We start from the raw sequence: 20116 nt of genomic DNA, 5'->3' as shown, positions 1-20116 counted from the left end.
AGTCACTTATAATTAAGCTCTTGTTTCCATGTCCTGAAGGTTCATTAATTTGGACCCATCCTATATGGACGTATGCATCTAAGGTTTCAGCTATTGTAATCCTCTGCTAGGAGAGTTTTGGATGTGTACTAATTATTACAGGTGAGGGAAACCATTGAGCCTATGTTCCTTTGGGTCTGGCTTACTTCACTTAATAGGATTTTTTCCAAGTTGTTCCATTTCCTTACAAATGGGGTGATGTCATAATTTCTGAGGGCAGCGTAGAATTCTAGTGAGTACAAATACCACAGCTTGTTGATCCATTCATCTACAGAGAGACATCTGGATTGGTTCCAAATCTTAGCTATGGTAAATAATGCTGCAATGAATATCATTGTGCTAGTGGCTTTAGTATGTCCTTGTTTCTGGATATTTGGGTGAATGCCCAGGGATGGGATTGCTGTGTCATGTGGGAGCTCTCTGTTTAGCCTTTTGAGGAATCACCACAATGCTTTTCAGAGTGGCTGAACAAGATAAAACTTGTGGCAATACTGTAGTAGAGATCCCTCCTGGCCACATCACCACTAACATCTGTTATTATTAGATTTCTTGATCCTGGCCATTCTAACTGGAGTGAAGTAGAATCTCAGAGCTGTTTTGATTTGCATTTCTTTATGGCCAGAGATGTAGAGCATTTCTTCATGAGTGTATTGGTCATTCTTATTTGTTCTTCAGAGAATTCTCTCTTTAAGTCTTTGGCCAATTTTTAATGAGATGGTTGTTCTCTTAAAATAAAGAGTTAATAGCTGTGACTTTACCACATAAGTCCAATAGTTTCTAATCTTCCCAACAAATGTATATACAATCAAATATCCACACATGGACACAGGTACAAACATGGTACACTATGAAAACCTGTGAGTGTGTAAAATTACGATAACAGGACACAGGGACAGTGCCCAGGTCTTGAGTTCAAGCCCCAGAACTGGCAAAAAAATACAATAACAAGAAAATAGAGTGATAATATTTATCTTTTTTTTTGCCAGTCCTGGGCTTGAGCTTAGGGCCTGAGCACTGTCCTTGGACTTTCTCAAGGCTAGAGCTCTACCACTTGAGCCTCAGCACCACTTCCGGCTTTTTTCTATATATGTGGTACCGAGGATTCGAACCTGGGTCTTCATGCATGCTAGGCAAGCACTTTAACCACCAGGCCAAACTCCCGGCCCCATGTGATAATATTTATCAACAATTCAAACTTACAATATTTACAAAAATACTCTCATTTCAAATGTTCATTTTAAAATGTTTGACCTGTACAGATCGCTTTTACATACTACTATAAATATATATGCATTACCAAGTTCATTAGCAAAATATAACTATTGTATTTCTCTTGAATCTATAAGATACCATATCACTTATAAGAAAATAATTTTTAGGAAAGAAAAATAAGCTTTTAACAATGTGGCATTTAGTAGTGATTTTCACTGTATTATTCTTCCAATTCATGTAAAACTGAAAGCTTACCTCTTCTGATTTGCAAGAAATGTATCAGGCTAATTTATCAAATGGTTCAATTGTCTCTTCAGCTTGACCACATTGTTTAAAAAATATGAAACAACTTATGTATATGTCAGCAGAGGTATGACCATGTTGCTCTACAACTCATATGATTTTATTGTTTCATGAACTATTCCAAAAGAGACTTTGAATGGTTGATGTCATATCAGGTGCCTGAAACACAAATACTTGTATTGGTTAAAGAATATATATCATTAGAAAGTATCGAGTATATTTTTATAGCTGCAATACTTTGCCATTCCTAATATGTTCAAATGGCTCAAATACTTATTTGTTCCCTATAATATTTAGCATAGCATAAAAATTATAAATTTCCATAAAAGTCTTCATAACAATTATTGTGCCCAACATTGAATAACTGAACAGTTTTTCCACGTTTTTATTGTTTTACTGTATTGGTCATGTACAAGAAGTTAGTTACCAGGTATTGAGTTTATTACTTTTTGAACATAGAACGTCTTTCCTTGTTTCCTTTGTTTTTTGCTCTTGGACCTCCCCACACCCACATGTTGTACAGTTCATGTTCAACAGATTAAGTAAAGGTGCTGTTTATCCTTCCTCCCTCTATTTCTATGTTTCCCTTTGCCCTTCCCAAATCAGACAAATTTACATATAAGACAAAAGGCACAGGAATTAAAAACAACCACAATGAAGAAAATTAGGGAGTGGAGACTACAATAATAAAATAAAATAACCTCTTTTATTCATTTCTTGACATTCATTTCAATAAGCATTGTTTTATATAATCATATACACATACTCTTTGAGTCCTAGTGATCCTCTCCTAAAAGCATCCTCCTTTATCTTACTGTAAATGTTCAGTCCTGTTTAATCTATCATGTTTAAGTGTAATTTTTTGTCTTTTACTATCAGTTGGGTTTACCTGGAGAATTAGGGGCACATTCTAATTATTACAAGTGAGGGACACCAGGATACTTATGATTCTTTGGGTCTTGTTTACTTCATGCAAAATAATTTTTCCAAGATTTTTCATTTCCTTACAAATTCTGTGCTTTCCAATGGAAGCATAAAATTACGTTGAGTCTGCATACCACATTGTCTTGATCCATTCATCTACTGAGGGGCATCTGTGTTGATTCCATATCCCAGCTGTGGTAAATAATACTGCAATGAACATGGATGTGCTGGAGGCTTTGGTATGGCCTGCTTTGTGTTCAATTGGATAAATGCCCAGAAGTGACATTGCTGGGTCATGGGGAAGCTCTATATGTAATCTTTTGAGGAACCCCATACTTCTTTCTACAGCCATTGAACAAGTTCAAATGCCCACCAAGAGTGCAGTAGTATTCACTTTTGGCCCCATTCCCCCAAATCTGTTTTGAGGCCCTTTGTGGTGCAAGTCACTTCAGGGAAATGGAAACCTATGCTGTAGAAAAGCAGGACTAACTCGTGGCCCAGTGCTAATTTCCTGGTTTTGGGACCCAACCTGCCTGTCACCTGATTGGAAGGCTTGGCTGTGGTTTGTGATGTAAAGTAAGGTCACCTCTGGGATTGGCCCTGAACACTTCCACCCTCTTGGACAGCACCTGATTCCCCCTTTTTACCTACCTTTCTCACGCCCGGCCCACCTTTGTGCTGATTGGCTCCTGCATCTTATAATAGCTAAATGTACTATCTCAATAAATGAGTTCCTGCCTTGATGGGTCTCCCTGACATGTCCGATTGTCCTCAGGTGAGGGAGGGGTCATCATTCGGTGCTTTCCTTTTTTCGCCATGTCCTGGTCGGGGCGTGTTTTCTCTATCCCTCTTGCAGGTAGGGAAGGACGAAGGACTAAAAACCCCAACATTCTGGTGCCCAATTTGGGGCAGGAAAAAAAGTGTTCATCGAAGCAAAACCGTCGAGTCGAGCCAAGCGAGTTACGAGGTAAGGATATCCCTGTAAAAATGGGACAATCTCACACCAAGAATGAGGACCCGACACTCAAAGCATGGAGATTTATGCTTAAAAGCAAAGGTTTGGAGATTTCAGATGCCCAGGCTGAGAAGGTCTGGGAGGCCTTAACACACGCAGCTCTCTGGTTAATGGCGGCCAATCTTTTCAATTGGAATACCTGGGACCACATAGAATGTGTGGCCAGGAGGGAGATTAACTTGGAGGAGGATCCTCCTCTTGAGGTCTATCGACCTTGTCTGCCCTCAAGGCCTGTTCCTATCCTGGCTCAGTTACATCTAGGGACAGCAGAGATGCCCCCAAGGTGGCCTCAAAGAGGAAACTTTAATTGAAGAGTGCTCAGAGTTGCAAAAAGTTAGCCCTCCCGCTGCTCAGGAAAAAAAGGGTTTAAAGTCTTGAGGGATTGTCGGTCTCCTTTGATCCTGGGGCTAGACCCCTGAGCAAACTGGCCTGTTCAGGAATGAAGGAAAGATCTATGGGGAGGTGGATAGTTGCCACTAAGTATGTAGGCACTCCAGCCCACCAGTCACAGATGCTGGTTACAGCCCTACAAGCCCAAAAGGCTTCACTTGCCTAGGTGCTTTCTACTGCCCTTACCTCTCTCAAGGGGGCTGGAAGAGAATTTGTTATGGGTGTGGCCAGCAAGGCAACTTCAAAAGAGATTGCCCTAGGGGTGGGATAGGACCTGATCCCCCACAGGGATGTCTTTCAGGCCAGACAAAAGGCCAAACTCCACCTAAAACACCCTGTCCCCAATGCAGAAAGGGATTCCATTGGCAAAAGGATTATAAATCTAAATTTGATAACGAGGGAAAGCCTTTACACTAATGACGGGACACCCTCCATCCCCATCACCCAAAGGAGGCATCTCATCTAGGAACTGGGGGTCACTGGACTGGAAATCCCACAGATTAGGTCAAAAATGGACTGGGTCTTCTTGGGGAGGATCTTCTGGGCGGGGAGTTCCGTTGCCTGATTGACATCCAAGCAGATTGGACAGTATCGAGAAAGGAAGAGGTTCCCCCCCAGTGGAAATTTATTCCTGGACCCAGTTGCTAGGGGTGGGAGGTGGCACCAAGTCTGAAGAGGCCAAAAACTGGCTCACTTGGGAGGATGTGGATGGTAGCCAGGGGGAGGTGAGCCCCCCAGTGGTGTCTGGCCTAACAGCCAACCTACTGGGACAGGATATTTTGGGAGAGGCAGAGGCATTCATCATCACAGACGATAAAAGGATATATAATGATACTCTAGAGGCAGAGGATCAACAGCAATTCGGCCTATCAGGCCATCTAAATAACTATAGGGGAGACCTGCCTGGGGAGGCTGCAAGGTGGAACGCTCCTACACCCTGTGTAAGGCCTTACCCCAAATCCTAAAGGCCACTGTTCCTACCACCACCACCCCCATTCAATGGATTCTGGGCCCTCCAGTTTGGATGGAACAGAAGCCGCTTCCTTTATATAAATTACAGAAACTAAGGGAGATAATATCAGAACAGCTGACTTTAGGGCACATCAAGTCCTCTCTAAGCCCTTGGAATAGTCCTGAGTTTGTCATACAGAAGTTCTCAGGACAGGAGTTTGGCCTAGTGGTAGAGTGCTTGCCTAGCATGCACGAAGACCTGGGTTCAATTCCTCGGTACCAGAAGTGGTGCTGTGGCTCAAGTGGTAGAGTTCTAGCCTTGAGAAAGTCCAAGGACAGTGCTCAGGTCCTGAGCTCAAGGCCCAGGACAGGCAAAAAAACAAACAAACAAACAAACAAAAAAACATTAAAAAAACCAACAAAAAACAGAAGTTCTCAGGAAAATGGAGAATGTTACAGAACCTAAAAAAGATTAATGAGCTGATGGTTCATGTTGGTACCCCCTTGCAAGGGTAGCCTTGGATCCCCTCCATCCCTTGAGACTTAACCCTCATTGTGATTGATATCAAGGATTGCTTCTTTCTATTCCTCTAGATCCCCGGGATTGCGAAAAATTCCATTCTCCATTCTCCATTCCCTCAATCAATTTCCAGCGGCCAGATGAAAGATATGAGTGGGTGGTACTGCCCCAAGGCATGGCCAACAGCCCTGCCAACAATATGTTTCACAAATTCTGCAACCCCTTTGAGGAGACAGTGTTTTTTATAGTTGAAAGCTGAGGTCTGGGCAACAACACAATCGGAGCTATTATCTCCTCCCAGGCCTTAAGTTCCTGGCTCCTAGAAACTCTGGGGCAGGCCCCAGCTCCTGGGCGTAGGTGGCCTAGCAGCATCTTAGCAAATGGCATGGCCCCCTGCCCTGGCCAGAGCCATTCAGCCACTGTTCTTAAAGAGGACATGCTCTGTAATCTCTAGGGAGAGACAGGTACAGATGTTGTGGCATTCTATGATGACTGCGTTAATTATGAAAAAATTAGCATAAAACTGCTCCCCCGATTCTAGGGGCCACAGTCTAATCACATGACCCCCTATTGATGGAGCAGTGTCCTATTGGTGGGAAAAACAATTGGAGCTACTAAAATTAATACAGGAATAGTTTCAGAACTCCTCATTTTTGTTATCATAAGGGTCAGGCAAATACAGGTTTCAAATACAGATTTCTTCATGATCTCCCTGCAGTAAATATGCCCATGGGGGGGCCACCTAACCAGGGCTCCCAAGTCTTTTGTCAATTCCTAATAATTTGTATATTTATGATATTGAGAAAAAGGATTGTTTTTTTTTTTCTATAAGCAGTGGTTTTCCTTTACCGCCCCTCCTATAACAACCTTTTTTGGAAAGATGCCAAGGTTTAAAGCAAAGGCCTCTGGAGGTAAAAAGTCAGCCAGCCACCCTGTATGTCCATCTAGAAGTGCACTGTGGGCCAAAAAGCTGGGCACAGCAAGCTCTCTAAGGCCTAGGTGGTCAAGGGACACCTTGACCCCATTCTGGGTTTCTTGTCAGTAGCAGGGCATGCCTGAGAGTCCCACCGGCAAGACATGTCTAAATCTAAATAAGTTGTTTGGTGAGAACATTCATCTGAGTTCCTGTTTTTGTGTTAAATGTATCCAATTGAGCGCCATTTTCTTGTTAGAGTCAATGTCTGGTTTTGTTTGAGAGTAGGTTAGGATGGCCTGCGCTGGCTGCTACCAGGGAACGGAAATTTCGGTAGGGGAGATGTCCCCTGAGTTCAGGGCCCCATGGTCTTTCCATCACTCTGGTAGATTAAGGCCAGGCATGCCATCAGAAATTTGGGAGATACTTAAAAGTCTCTGCTTCTCTGTCTTGTTCTTGTTTCATGTTTTCTCCTTGGGTATTTTTTCTTGTCCAGTTTTGTCCTTGAAATTGATACCAATCCTAAATATAGATTCCTGTGGTTTGGGTGTGTGTGTGTGTGTGTGTGTGTGTGTGTGTGTGTGTGTGAGAGAGAGAGAGAGAGAGAGAGAGAGAGAGAGAGAGAGAGCGCAAATCCTTTTAAAAATGTACAGCCGATACTAACTTTGCGAGCTTTAAGATCTTTGAGTATGAATGCATGTGTGAATGGATGTAAGTGAACATGTTCAAGGTTAAATTGTCAGCATCCAAAACAATGGATAAATTCATAATTGAAACACAAAGGCAATTGGGTAAATCTAAGTCTAAACTTCAAGAAAATTATTAGGTTTGAATGTTTTCCAATGTCTCAAAGGATTATTGCATTATTTTAAAGAGGAGCTGGTTAATAGGATTTTTCTAGACATTCTGAAATCTACATTTTAAAAAAACTGGTATTGTAATGCATACAGCTGTTTACATTGTAAACATTGTATCTTGTTTAGTCCAGAGGTATTAGGGAATTTGGAATTTATTTTCTTGAGTTAAAGTTTGGATAATAGTATCAAACTTTAAATGTAAATTTGTTTATCAGTGTCAGAAGCTTTCCCTGCCTGTCTTTTAAAACTGTTCAGGCAATCAAATGCCAAGAGAAAGGACCAAGAGAACTTAAGGTAGTCCTGTGTGACCATCTTTGGGGGTGAGAGGTGAACTGGCAAAGGTGCAGCTCTGGGTAAGATAAGCTGGCACAAAGGCTGTTCATCTAAACCTGGTCAGATGGACTGAATGGACCATCTTTGTCCTTCTTCCTTGCAGACTGACACTGGAAATGTGATGGTAAAGTGAGTGATGTGATTAGTATTTCTTAAACTTTCACCCTAATGATTCAAGTCAGATCCCTGCCACATGAACTGACTCACTTAAATTGGAGAGGGTTGCATCAGAGATTCCTCCTGGTCCCTATAAAAGACTTAAGAAAGATCGTGAGGACATGTAAATCGTGAATGCCATTTTTACAAATCCTACCTCTACAATCCCCTGGGGTCAATCCCCGGGGCCTTAAACCTAACATTATCTGGCAGACTGATGTAACCCACTATGCACCCTTTGGGAAATTAAAATACATATTTATGTCTATAGATACTTATTCACATGCTTGTTGGGCTACTGCGCATTCCAGCGAAAGAGCCCGACACGCTGAAAGTCATTTTTTTACAATGTTTTGCTATCTTAGATTTACCCCTAAAGTTAAAACAGATAATGGGCCTTATTTTATGATCAACTAATAAAAAAAGAGGGGAGGCAACCCCCATGATCAATTGAGGACAGCCATACTTACACTAAACATTTTAACTTTTTCCAAGGATCAGCCTCTGACGGCCTTTCAGAGACATTGGTCTAATCAGACACCTTATTTAAAGGTTGAAGTCCGTTGGAGAGATCCTCTTACTGAATCAGAGAGGCCCTGATCCCCTCATTAGTGTGGGGAGAGGATTTGGATGTGTCTTCCTGGTGGGAGAACCAAATGCAATTTGGGTACCGGCTAGAGATTTAAAATATTGTCAGCAAACTAAAAAATAATTACCCAAAAGCATCCCCTCTTGAGGTATGATTTTCCTTTTCCCTCTCAGTCACAGGAATGAAGAGACCATACTGGATGTTCTGCCAAGCTGTGGTTGGATTCCTCAGTTGCTTTCCTTCTCCTCATCCTGGGACAAAACACTATTTTGGACCTACAATCTCAAATTGATTCCCTGGCTGCAGTAGTCCTCCAAAAGAGTTGAGGCCTTGATCTCCTTAAAAAGGCTGCAGGAGATTCTCAAATGCCACCAAAATGAACTTGATGGTTGCTATCTATGGACTGGACTAAATGGTTGGTTCTCTTACCTCTCCCCTGTGTGGGCACCTTGGTTACAGTGATCCTCGTATTCACATTCAGACCTTGTGTGAACAATAAGATCCTTCAGTTTCTTAGAGATCAGGTTAAAGCTGTTCTGTTACTGGTGGTCCAACAAAAATATGCTGTGCTACGAGATGGCAGACTAGAAACCCTACGAGGTTGGCCCTAGCACTTACCAGGATGTACAGGTATATAGAAGGGTTTTTGTTGCTGACGTTGGCCATCTCCCCTACTTAAAATCTCCTTTTGGGACTTCCAACCCTACAGGTAAATTGCCTGAAGAGCTAAAGTGGTAGTCAGTGACAGGTAAGATCCCCAGAGGGGGACAACCTAAGACAGGCACACTCTCGAGTAAGGCAAGCACATGCTTAATGAAAGAAAAAAGGGGGAGATGTGGGGCACCTTGTATCAGGGAAATGGAAACATGTGCTGTAGAAAAGGAGGACTAACTCATGGCCCAGTGCTCATTTCCTGGTTTGGGACCCAACCTACCTGTCACCTGGTTGGAAGGCGTGGCTGTGGTTTGTGATGTAAAGTAAGGCTACCTGTGGGATTGTCCCCAAACATTTCCACATTCTCAGACAGCACCTGATTCCCCTTTTTTACCTACCTTTCCCCACCCCCCTGCCGCCCTGACCACCTTTGTACTGATTGACTCCTGCATCCTATATTAGCTAAATGTACTTCCTCAATAAACGAGCTCTTGCCTTGACAGGTCTCCGTGCCACGTCTGATTGTCCTTCAGTGGGGGAGGGCTGGGGCCATCAGTCGGCTCTTTCTTTTCTCGGCTTATCCTGGTCTGGGCATGTTCTCTCTATCCCTCTTGCAGGTCGGGAGAGACGGAGGACTAACAACCCAAACAAAGGAACTTATGGGACACAGCAAAGGCATTTATAAGGGGCAAATTTATCGCACTAGGAGTGCATATTAAAAAGACAAAAGAGCATGTAAGTAACCTAAAAAAAGAAATTAAAACACCTAAAAGAACAAGAAAAAATTAATTCTAAAACAACTAGAAGGACAGAAATAACAGAAATAAAATCAGTAATATCAGAGATTGAAATAAGATCCACTATACACAAAATTGATGAATCAAAAAGTTGATTCTTTGAGTCAACAAAATTGACAGAACACTGGCAAGATTAATAAAAAAAAAGGACAAAGGAGACTCAAATAAACAAGATTAGAGACCCCACAGAAACAATCACAACCGATATCCAAGAAATTCAGTCCATTATGAGTAAGTACTACCAGGGACTATAATCAAAGAAACAAGAAAATCTAGTAGAAATGGATGACTTCTTAAATAAATTTAGGCTACCCTCATTGAGAAATGAAGAGGTAATCAAATTGAACAAACCAATTTCATACAATGAAACTGTGGAAGCCATCAGGGAAATGCCAACCAAAAACAGCCCAGGTCCAGATGGTTTCACTGCGGAATTCTACAAGGCATTTAAAGATGAAGTAACACCTATACTCTTGAAACTCTTCTGAGAAAGAGAAGCAGAAGGAGCAATACCAAACTCCTTCTATGAAGCTACTATTACAATCATCCCCAAACCAGGAAAAGACCCAACAACAACAAAAAAAGAAAACTACAGACCTATCTCTCTAATGAACACAGATGCAAAACTCCTCAATAAAATACTAGCCAACAGATTCCAGAAACAAATTTAAAAAATTGTACACTACAATCAAGTAGGCTTCATCCCACAGATGCAAGGCTGTTTTAACATTGGCAAATCAATCAATGTAATACATTATATCAATAGAGCTAAGGATAAGAATCATAGGATAATATCTCTGGATGCAGAGAAGGCATTTGACAAAATACAACACCCATTCATGTTGAAAGCACTAGAAAAAATAGGAATAAGAGGTACATTCCTTAAAATAATCAAAGCCATATATGACAAACGTACAGCCAATATTATACTAAATGGTGAAAGACTGGACCCATTTACCTTAAAATCAGGTAATAGACAGGGATGCCCACTCTCTCCACTTCTCTTCAATATAGTGCTGGAACCCTTAGCCAGAGCAATAAGGCAAGAGAAGGACATCAAAGGGATCTATGTAGGGAAAGAAGAAATTAAACTATCCCTATTCGCAGATGACATCATCCTCTACCTGAGTGACCCAAGTCTGTAGCCTTCTTCTATACCAGCAATATACAAACAGAAGGCCAAATGAAGAAAACGATCCCATTCGCAATAGCCCCAAAAAGAATAAAATACTTAGGAATTAACTTAACCAAAGATGTAAAAAAAATATTTAATGAAAACTATAAAAGCCTAACAAAAGAAATTAAAGAGGACAGTAGGAAGTGGAAAGACATCTCATGCTCATGGTTAGGGAGAACCAACATAGTAAAAATGGCTATACTGCCAAAACTGATATACAAATTCAATGCAATCCCCATCAAAATCCCAAAGACATCCTTTATTGAAATAGAAGATACAATCCAAAGGTTCATATGGAACAAGAAAAGACCTAGAATAGCCAAAACAATTTTAGGCAAAAAGAGCAATGCAGGTGGTATTACAATACCAGACTTCAAACTCTACTATAGAGCCATAATCACAAAAACAGCATGGTGTTGGCACAAAAATAGACCAGAAGATCAATGGAAGAGAATAGAAGACCCAGAAATAGAACCACATACATATAGTCAACTTGTATTTGACAAAGATATACAGTGGAACAAACACAGCCTATTCAATTATTGGTGCTGGCAAAACTGGGCAGCCACATGCAGAAAACTAAAAATTGACCCTAGCCTTTCGCCATGCACAAGCATTAACTCAAAGTGGATCAAACACCTCAATGTCAAACCGGAAACCATGAAACTGCTACATGATAAAGGAGGAGAGGCACTGGAACTCATAAGCATAGGCAAAAGATTCCTAAACAGAATCCCAGGGTCACAACAAATTGGAGAGAGACTTGATAAATGGGACTATCTTAAAATAAAAAGTTTCTACACAGATAAAAGCATAGCTACAAAAGTAGAGAGACAGCCAATCAACTGGGAAAAGATATTTACCAATAATACATCTGACAAATGGTTAATATCCAATATCTACCGGGAACTCAAGAAACTAATCCCCCACAAACACAACAAACCATTCACTAAATTTGCAAGGGAACTAAAGAGAGACTTATCAGAGGAAGAGATTAAAATGGCAGAAAAACATATGAGAAAATGTTCCTCATCCATGGTCATAAAGAAAATGCAAATAAAAAGAACCCTAAGATACCACGTGACCACAACAAGAATGGCCAAGATTTAGAACCCAGACAATGGCAGTTGCTGGTGCAGTTGTGGAGAAAAAGGAACCCTACCACACTGCTGGTGGGATTGTAAACTAGTTCAGCCACTCTGGAAAGCAGTGTGGAGGTTTCTTATAGAACTGAAAATAGACCTTCCCTATGATCCCGCCATACCACTTCTGGGCATCTACCCTGAACACCATAACCCAAGGTAAGATAAGGACACCTGCTCAGCTATGTTTATCTATGCACTATTCACAATAGCCATGTGATGGAAACAATCCAGATGCCCTACTGTAGATGAATGGATACAGAAAATGTGATATATATATATATATATTTGCATACATATATATATACATACATATATATATACACACAATGGAATTCTATATAGCCAACAGACAAGATAAAATAATGGCATTTGCAAGGAAGTGGATGAATCTAGAGTGAATCATGTGAAGTGAGACAAGACCAAAGGGAAAAAAAAAAAAGGCCCATGGTAACCTTAATATATGGCTATTAGGTCCAAAGAGTACAAGAGCAAGGACTCAATATATGCATAGCCAATGCTATGGACATGGTATTAGAAATACAAATATAACTACACAGACATAAAAACTTATGACTCTATAGACATAATGTTTTATTTCATAAATTAATATGTATCTATGAAATACAAACCCTTAGCCTAATTTTGATTATGTTCTAAAAACTAAGTGCCAGTGATTGTATATAGAGATTCCCTATTTGAACACTTATTTGTTAAACATGTCATTGAAATATGATGTAAAAATCAGTGTTAATAAATTCTTTAATAAGAAAAACAAAAAACATGCTGGTGAAACTTTCAGGGTTTATTTTCGTCACTTGAACTGTACTTTTGATTCATTCACATTCATTGATTTACACAATTATACATTGACAACTTTAATTCATTCTTTTGCTTGAAATGATATTTTTATTCTGTGATGAACATTTAAAATTTTTATCTTATGAGGCACATTTTAAATATACTCTATTTTTCTTAATTTTTACATTCAATAACTCTCACATCTCAATATTTCCTCAAGACTTTTCCTGTTTCATTTGTAAATTTTAAGTTACTTATCTGGTGTGCCAACTTTTAAATTTTGTTTCTTATACAATTTTAGCTTTTGAATTTTAATGTCTTTTAAAAACATTTTGTTTTTATTTTTATTTTTTATTTCAATGTACAGAGGGGTTATAGTTATATTCACCAGATACATGGTGCATATTGATATTCCTTCTTATATTTTTGTCCCCATTTCCCTCTCCCACTCCCTCCCCTCATTCCTCCCCTCCTATTTCAAATAAACAGGTAAACATCTATATAATATACCAGGTAACAAAGTGAGATACAGTAACAATATGAGATTAACCAAAGGGCAACACAAGAGAAGGGAGAAAAACATAATACATAAAAGGTAACAGTCACTTATAATTAAGCTCTTGTTTCCATGACCTGGAGGTCCATTAATTTGGCCTCATCCTATATGGCCTTATGCATCTAAGGTTTGAGCTATTGTAATCCTCTGCTAGGAGAGTTTTGGATGTGTACTAATTATTACAGGTGAGGGAAACCATTGAGCCTATGTTCCTTTGGGTCTGGCTTACTTCACTTAATAGGATTTTTTTCCAAGTTGTTCCATTTCCTTACAAATGGGATAATGTCATTCTTTCTGATGGGAGCATAGAATTCTAGTGAGTACAAATACCACAGCTTGTTGATCCATTCATCTACAGAGAGACATCTGGATTGGTTCCAAATCTTAGCTATGGTAAATAATGCTGCATTGAACATCATTGTGTAGTGGCTTCAGTATGTCCTTGTTTCTGGATATTTGGGTGAATGCCCAGGGATGGGATTGCTGGGTCATGTGGGAGCTCTCTGCTTAGCATTTGAGGAATCACCACACGGCTTGCCAGAGTGGCTGAACGAGATTACAATCCCGCCAACAGTGTACTATCGATATCTCCTGGCCTAATCACCACCAGCATCTGTTGTTATTAGATTTCTTGATCATGGCCATTCTAAATGGAATGAAGTGGTATCTCAGAGCTGTTTTGATTTGCATTTCTTTTATGGCCAGAGATGTAGAGCATTTCTTCATGTGTCTATTGGTCACTCTTATTTGTTCTCCAGAGAAGTCTCTCTAAGTCTATAGCCCACCTTTTAATGAGATGGTTGTTTCTTGGAAGATTTGTTTTGGAGAGATTCAATTTTTTATTAAAGAATTTATTAACCTTGAATTTTACATCATATTTCAAATGACATGTTTAACAAACAAGTGTTCAAGAAGGGAATCTCTATATATAATCATTGGCACTTAGTTTTTAGAACATAATCAAAGTAAGGCTAAGGGTTTGTACATCATAGATAACATCTTAATTTATAAAATAAAACATTATGTCTATAGAGTCATAGGTTTTTATGTCTATGTAATTATGTTTATATTTCCAATACCATGCCCATAGCATTGGGTATGCAAATATTGACTCCTAGCTAGTGGGTTCTCCCAAAGCCTTTGGGAAAGCAGAGCTGGTGGCAAGCTACAGAACTTAGCCCAGACCCATCCACCCAGCTCAAGAAAGACTGGCAAGTGCAGGGGGACAAGGAATTCAGAATTCTGCCACTTCCCCCAACAGCCCCCTCCCCCAGGACATTGACTGGAGACTGACAGGCAGGCTGGTGCTAAGACCCAGGACCGCACCAAAGGGGGAGAAGGTGTCCCTGATGCCACCTGCCCAACAGCCCCCTCTCCCAGGCCACTGAAACTGGAGACTGAGGGGTGCTGAAACCTGCCTTCCAACAAAGAGACTCAATTTTTTGAGCTGTAGCTATGTTTTAGGTGTGAGGCCCTTACCTGTTGTGTGGCTAGTGGAGATCTTCTCCTACTCTTGGGCTTTCAGTGCAACTTGCTACCTATGTCCTTTGCCATACAGAAGGTCTGCATTTTAATGCAATCCCATTTGTGCAAACTTTCTTTAATTTGTTGTGTTTTGGGTCTTTATTACAAAAGTTTCCACCTGTGCCAAGGAACCCTAGTGTTTCTCCTCTTTCTTCCTGTAAAATGTTCAGTGTCTGCTTTTACCTCAAGGTCTTTGGTCCATTTGAAATTAATTCCTGGTCAGGGTGACATATAAGGATCCAACCTTAGTTGTTTTTCCACAGGTATTTAACCAATTCTGCCAATATCATTTGTTGAAAAGGCTGTCTTTCTTCCAACCAGTATTTTTGTTTCCCTTATCAACGATTAGGTGGCCCTAGGTCTGTGGGTTAATCTCTGGGTCTTCAGTTCTATTCCATTGGTCCTCAGGCTTGTTCTTGTGCTAGTACCAAGCTCTTTTTAGTATGATAGCTCTGTAATAGAGTCTGAAGTTTGGTACTGATATTCCAATGTTATTGTTTGTCTCTGTCAGTCATGGAACTTGAACTCTGGGCCTGGGCATTGTCCCTGAGCTCTTCACCTCAAGGCTACCACCCTACCCCTTGAGCCATAATACCACTTCCACTTTTCCAGTGGTTAATTGGGGATGAGTCTCACAATCTCTAGTGCTCAGGCTGGCTTTGAACCGCAATCCTCAGATCTTAGCCTCCTGAGTAGCTAGGATTACAGGCATGAATCACTGGCACTCAGGTTTCCAGTGCTGTCCTTTCTGCTGAGGATTGTTGTTGCTATGTGGAGTCTTTTATTGTTCCATATGAATGTTTGTGTTGCTTCCTCTATTACATTAAAGCCTGATTTGGGAATATCAATAGATATTGCATTGAATTTGAACATAGCTCTTGGTAAGACTGCTATTTCATGATGTTAATCCTCTCAATCCAAAATCACCTCGTGAGTTTTTCAAGCAGTACTGTTAGATGGTTTTAAGGAACTTCCAGAAAACATATTCATTGCCCTCAGTATTATAAATGAATGACTGAAATAGCTGACCAAAATCTGAGATTCAATTCCCAGGCCTCAAAGGGAAAGAAAAAGGTGACCACTGACATCTAAGTTTCTAACAGGACTGACCATAGAGGCTCAGTTACTTTAGAACTCATTTAACATTTTCTGTGAGACTTTCCCAAGTGCATGACTTAGCTAGCAAAGTGTTTCTCCAGGTGCAGAATTGAGACCAGCAGTGCAGGCAGAGAGCCTGGAAGGCATTCAGCTTCATAATCACCTCTCACTTGAGACCTTCTGAATCAGAACTTCTGAGAGTAGAGCATGTATCTCTGAATTTGCACAATTCTCCAGACAATTAATATGTCCTTTAAAGCTTGCCACCACAAAACTACAGGCAACAAAACCTTATATTTGCCAACCCACTCTGTCTCTATATGGAAATTTCAATAATCCCAAATCTAGGTGCCAGAAAGATAGAGAAAATGCTTCATTCTTCTCATTTGGCATGTAAGTGTTTTGAAAGATGTCATCTATACTGCCACATAAAAACCTCACCAACTCTGTTCTCCGGGAAACGTTTTAAAGTCTATGTGATTCTAGAAAAAAATGTCGGAAGTTGTGATGATCTTTAATAGCTATATGTGCACCTAGAAGACAAGTGGTGGGTTTCTAAACCTTTTTTTCATATATTTCTTATTGGAATTAATAGAAGGGTTTCATATTTGCCAGATAGATGGTGCATTAATTCCCATACATTGATACCCTTTCACATGTCTTGGTCCCCATTTCCCTCCCCCCCAACCCCACCCCTCATCTTGTTTTCCCCCCTTCCCTATCCAATTTCAAATAACCAAATACAAATATATCTGGTATATCAGGTAACAAAGTGAGATACTGTAACAATATGAGATAACCAAGGGACAGCAAAAGAGATGATAGATAACATAGTACCTTAAGAACAACAATCACTCATTATATGGTTTTGGTTTCTATATCCTAGAGATCCTTTCATTTAGCATCCTATGATATAGCCTTTTGTATCAAGGTTTTGCTCTATTGCAAATCTCTGCTAGGAGAGCCCAAGGTTTTTACTGATTATGACGAATGAGGGAAACCATTGAGCCTAAGTTCCTTTGAGTCTGGCTTACTTCACTTAATATGATCTTTTCTAAGTCTTTCCATTTCCTAACAAATGGGGCAATGTCATTCTTTCTGACAACAGGATACAATTCCATTGTGTATAAATACCACATCTTGTTGATACACACATCAACTGAGGGACATCTGGGTTGGTTCCATATCTTTGCTATGGTAAATAGTGCTGCAATGAACATTGTTGTGCTGGTGGATTTAGTATGTCTTTGTTTCTAGATGATTGGGTAAATGCCAAGTAGTGGAATTGCTGGGTCATAGGGGGGTATTCCTCCTTTTTTCCCTTTTTTTCCTCTCTGCCCGAGTTCTCTGTGGTCCTAAAGCTTACTTAGGATCAATTTCTGTTAAAGGACTGTCTCCTGCACTGCCAGTACATGAATCTTGGCAAGAGCTCAGTACGTCTCACCTGGAACCGCCGCCATCTTCCGCTGATCTTCGAGTTTCTAAATCTTGAATGAGATAGAGGGAAAAGACTATGGAAATTCTGACAAGAATAACAATTTTTAAACTGGTTTGAGGATCCACAATTTTAAAATTTTAACATGAGAGAAGGCAGACCTAACTGTAAATGAGCATGTTTTTCAACCCATTATTTAATGCATATATATATATTTATTACGCTAATAAGCAGTGAAGTGAAAGTTTTCTTTTGATTAAAGAATTTATTAACATTGATTTTTACATCATATTTCAAATGACGTGTTTAACAAACAGGCATTCAAGAAGGAATCTCTACATACAATCATTGGCGCTTGTATTTTAGAACATAATCAAAATTAGGCTGAGGGTTTATATTAAACTATGTAGTAAAACATTATGTTTATAGAGTCATAAGTTTTTATGCCTATGTTGTTGTGTTTATATTTTTAAATTAGGAAATATTGTCATTTATGTGATTATCTAAGTAAAGAATCTTCTAAGCTCTTCAAAGAATCCCTGACACAGGTAGGTAACAAAGAAAAGTCTTTATGTGAACATAGTTCAAATTAATAATACTTTTATGCTGAAAGTCCCTTTGTGTCTTTTGAAATCCATGTTCAAAGCCAGAAAACTGGCTAAAACACGTAATTCTAGCTATTCAAGAGCCTGAGGTTTGATTTCTAAGCAAGCTCAGATAGAAAAATTCATGAGACACTTGTCTCTAAGTAAACACCAAAAAGTTGGAAGAACTGTGGGCCACATGTTAAACTACTACACTAACACTAATGTAGAGACAGTGCTCAGACCTTGAGGACCAAAAAAATAAATTAATAGGAATAGTAGTAGTAGTATATACTAGATTTCAAAAATTACAGATTATCAGGAGCTGTAAAAATAAAAGTGATTACCAAATAGGTAATTCACATGAGTTTTGTTGACTGAATTTCACACATGATTTCATTTTACAGGTGCTAATACAAGTTGTATTTTCCAAATGGTTACCACAAATGGAAGCAAAATAAGTGGATTCTTCCTCATGGGGTTTTCTGAAAATCACCATCTGCAGCTTTTACATGCCCTTCTCTTCTTGGTGATGTACCTCTTGGCCTTGACAAGCAACGTCATCATTATTACCATCACCACACTGGACCAGCATCTCCAGTCTCCCATGTATTACTTCCTGAAGCAACTTTCCCTTCTGGATCTCTCCTTCATCTCTGTCACAGTCCCCCAGTCCATTAACAACTCCCTCACAAGCAATGGCTACATTTCCTATGGTCAGTGCATGCTCCAGGTTTTCTTCTTCACATCTTTTGGCTGGGCTGAGATGGCCATTCTCACGGTGATGTCCTATGACCGCTATGCAGCCATTTGCTTCCCACTGCACTATGAGCTCATCATGGATCCCAGAAGCTGTAAGAGGGCTGTGGTAGCTGTATGGGTAAGTGGAGGCATCTCAGGAACCCTGTACATTGCTGCCACATTTTCTATCACATTCTGTAAAGTCAAAGTAATCCACCAGTTCTTCTGTGATGTTCCTCAAATAGTGAAGATCTCCTGCTCCAACGATTACCTTGCAGTCATTGGAGTGGCTGTATTTATATCTCTGGTGGCCTTAGCCTGTTTCATCTCCATTGCCCTCTCCTATCTCCACATATTCTCCACGGTTCTAAGAATACCCTCTGCTGAAGGCCGGTCTAAGGTCTTTTCTACATGCCTGCCACACCTGTTTGTTGTCTCATTTTTCCTCTCTACAGGCATCTGTGCCTATCTCAAACCAACTTCAGACTCTTCAACTGTTTTGGATCTTATGCTGTCCATCTTTTACACAGTAATTCCTCCCACACTCAACCCTGTCATCTACAGCCTGAAGAATGAGTTGCTAAAGAAAGCTGTAGGGAAGTTACTATTGGGTCGCTATTTCACTGGGAAAAAAGCATATCTCCTATGTTGTTAGTGTATTTACAATTGTATACACATGTGCTCATATAGTAACTGGAATTTCTTTATTATTTAATGATAATAGATTGCAGAAATATTTTTCCATAGATTATTAATGTAACATATACCTTTTTTATTATATAAACTCCACTATATTTCTTTAAGTCACTGAAACCATTTTGTTCTCTTAAAGTAAGAAGATTAATAGTTGTGACTTTATCACATAAGTATAGTTTCTAATCTTCCCAGCACATGTATATACACTCAAATATCCACACATGGACACAGGTACAAACATGGTACATTATGAAAAACTGTGAGTGTGCAAAATTATGATAACAGAAATCAGGGACAGTGCCCAGTTCTTGAATTTAAGCCCCAGATGTGGCAAAAATACAATAACAAGAAAATAGAGTGATAATATTTATCCACAACTCAAACTTAAAATATTTACAAAACTATTCTCATTTCAAATGTTCATTTTAAAATGTTTGACCTGTACAGATCACTTTTACATACTAGTATAAATGTGTATGCCATTACTAAGTTCATCAGCAAAATATAACTATTGGATTTCTCTTGAATCTGTAAGATTTCATCTCACTTATAAGAAAATAATTTTCTTTAAAAGAAAGAAAATAATTTAAGCCTTAAACAATGTGGCATTTAGTAGTGATTTTCACTGTATTATTCTTCCAATTCATGTAAAACTTAAAGCTTTCCTCTTCTGAATTCCAACAACTGTATCAGGCCAATTTATCAAATG

At 39.6% G+C, this 20116-nt stretch overlaps 1 protein-coding gene across 1 annotated transcript; it reads left to right on the top strand.

The window, feature by feature from the left end:
• Window positions 1–18403: 18403 nt before the first annotated feature.
• LOC150048029 (olfactory receptor 14J1-like) lies at window positions 18404–19366 on the top strand. Its single transcript, XM_090355253.1, has one exon. The coding sequence runs from the start codon at window positions 18404–18406 to the stop codon at window positions 19364–19366; it is 963 nt and encodes a 320-aa protein (XP_090211379.1).
• Window positions 19367–20116: the final 750 nt, after the last annotated feature.

The sequence above is a fragment of the Megascapheus bottae genome, chromosome 22 (assembly GCF_031878675.1).
Source record: "Megascapheus bottae isolate mThoBot1 chromosome 22, mThoBot2.hap1, whole genome shotgun sequence".
In the NCBI taxonomy this organism is placed as follows: domain Eukaryota; kingdom Metazoa; phylum Chordata; class Mammalia; order Rodentia; family Geomyidae; genus Megascapheus; species Megascapheus bottae.
Note: the sequence above shows the minus strand (reverse complement) of the source record. Positions and strands in the feature narration are given on the sequence as shown.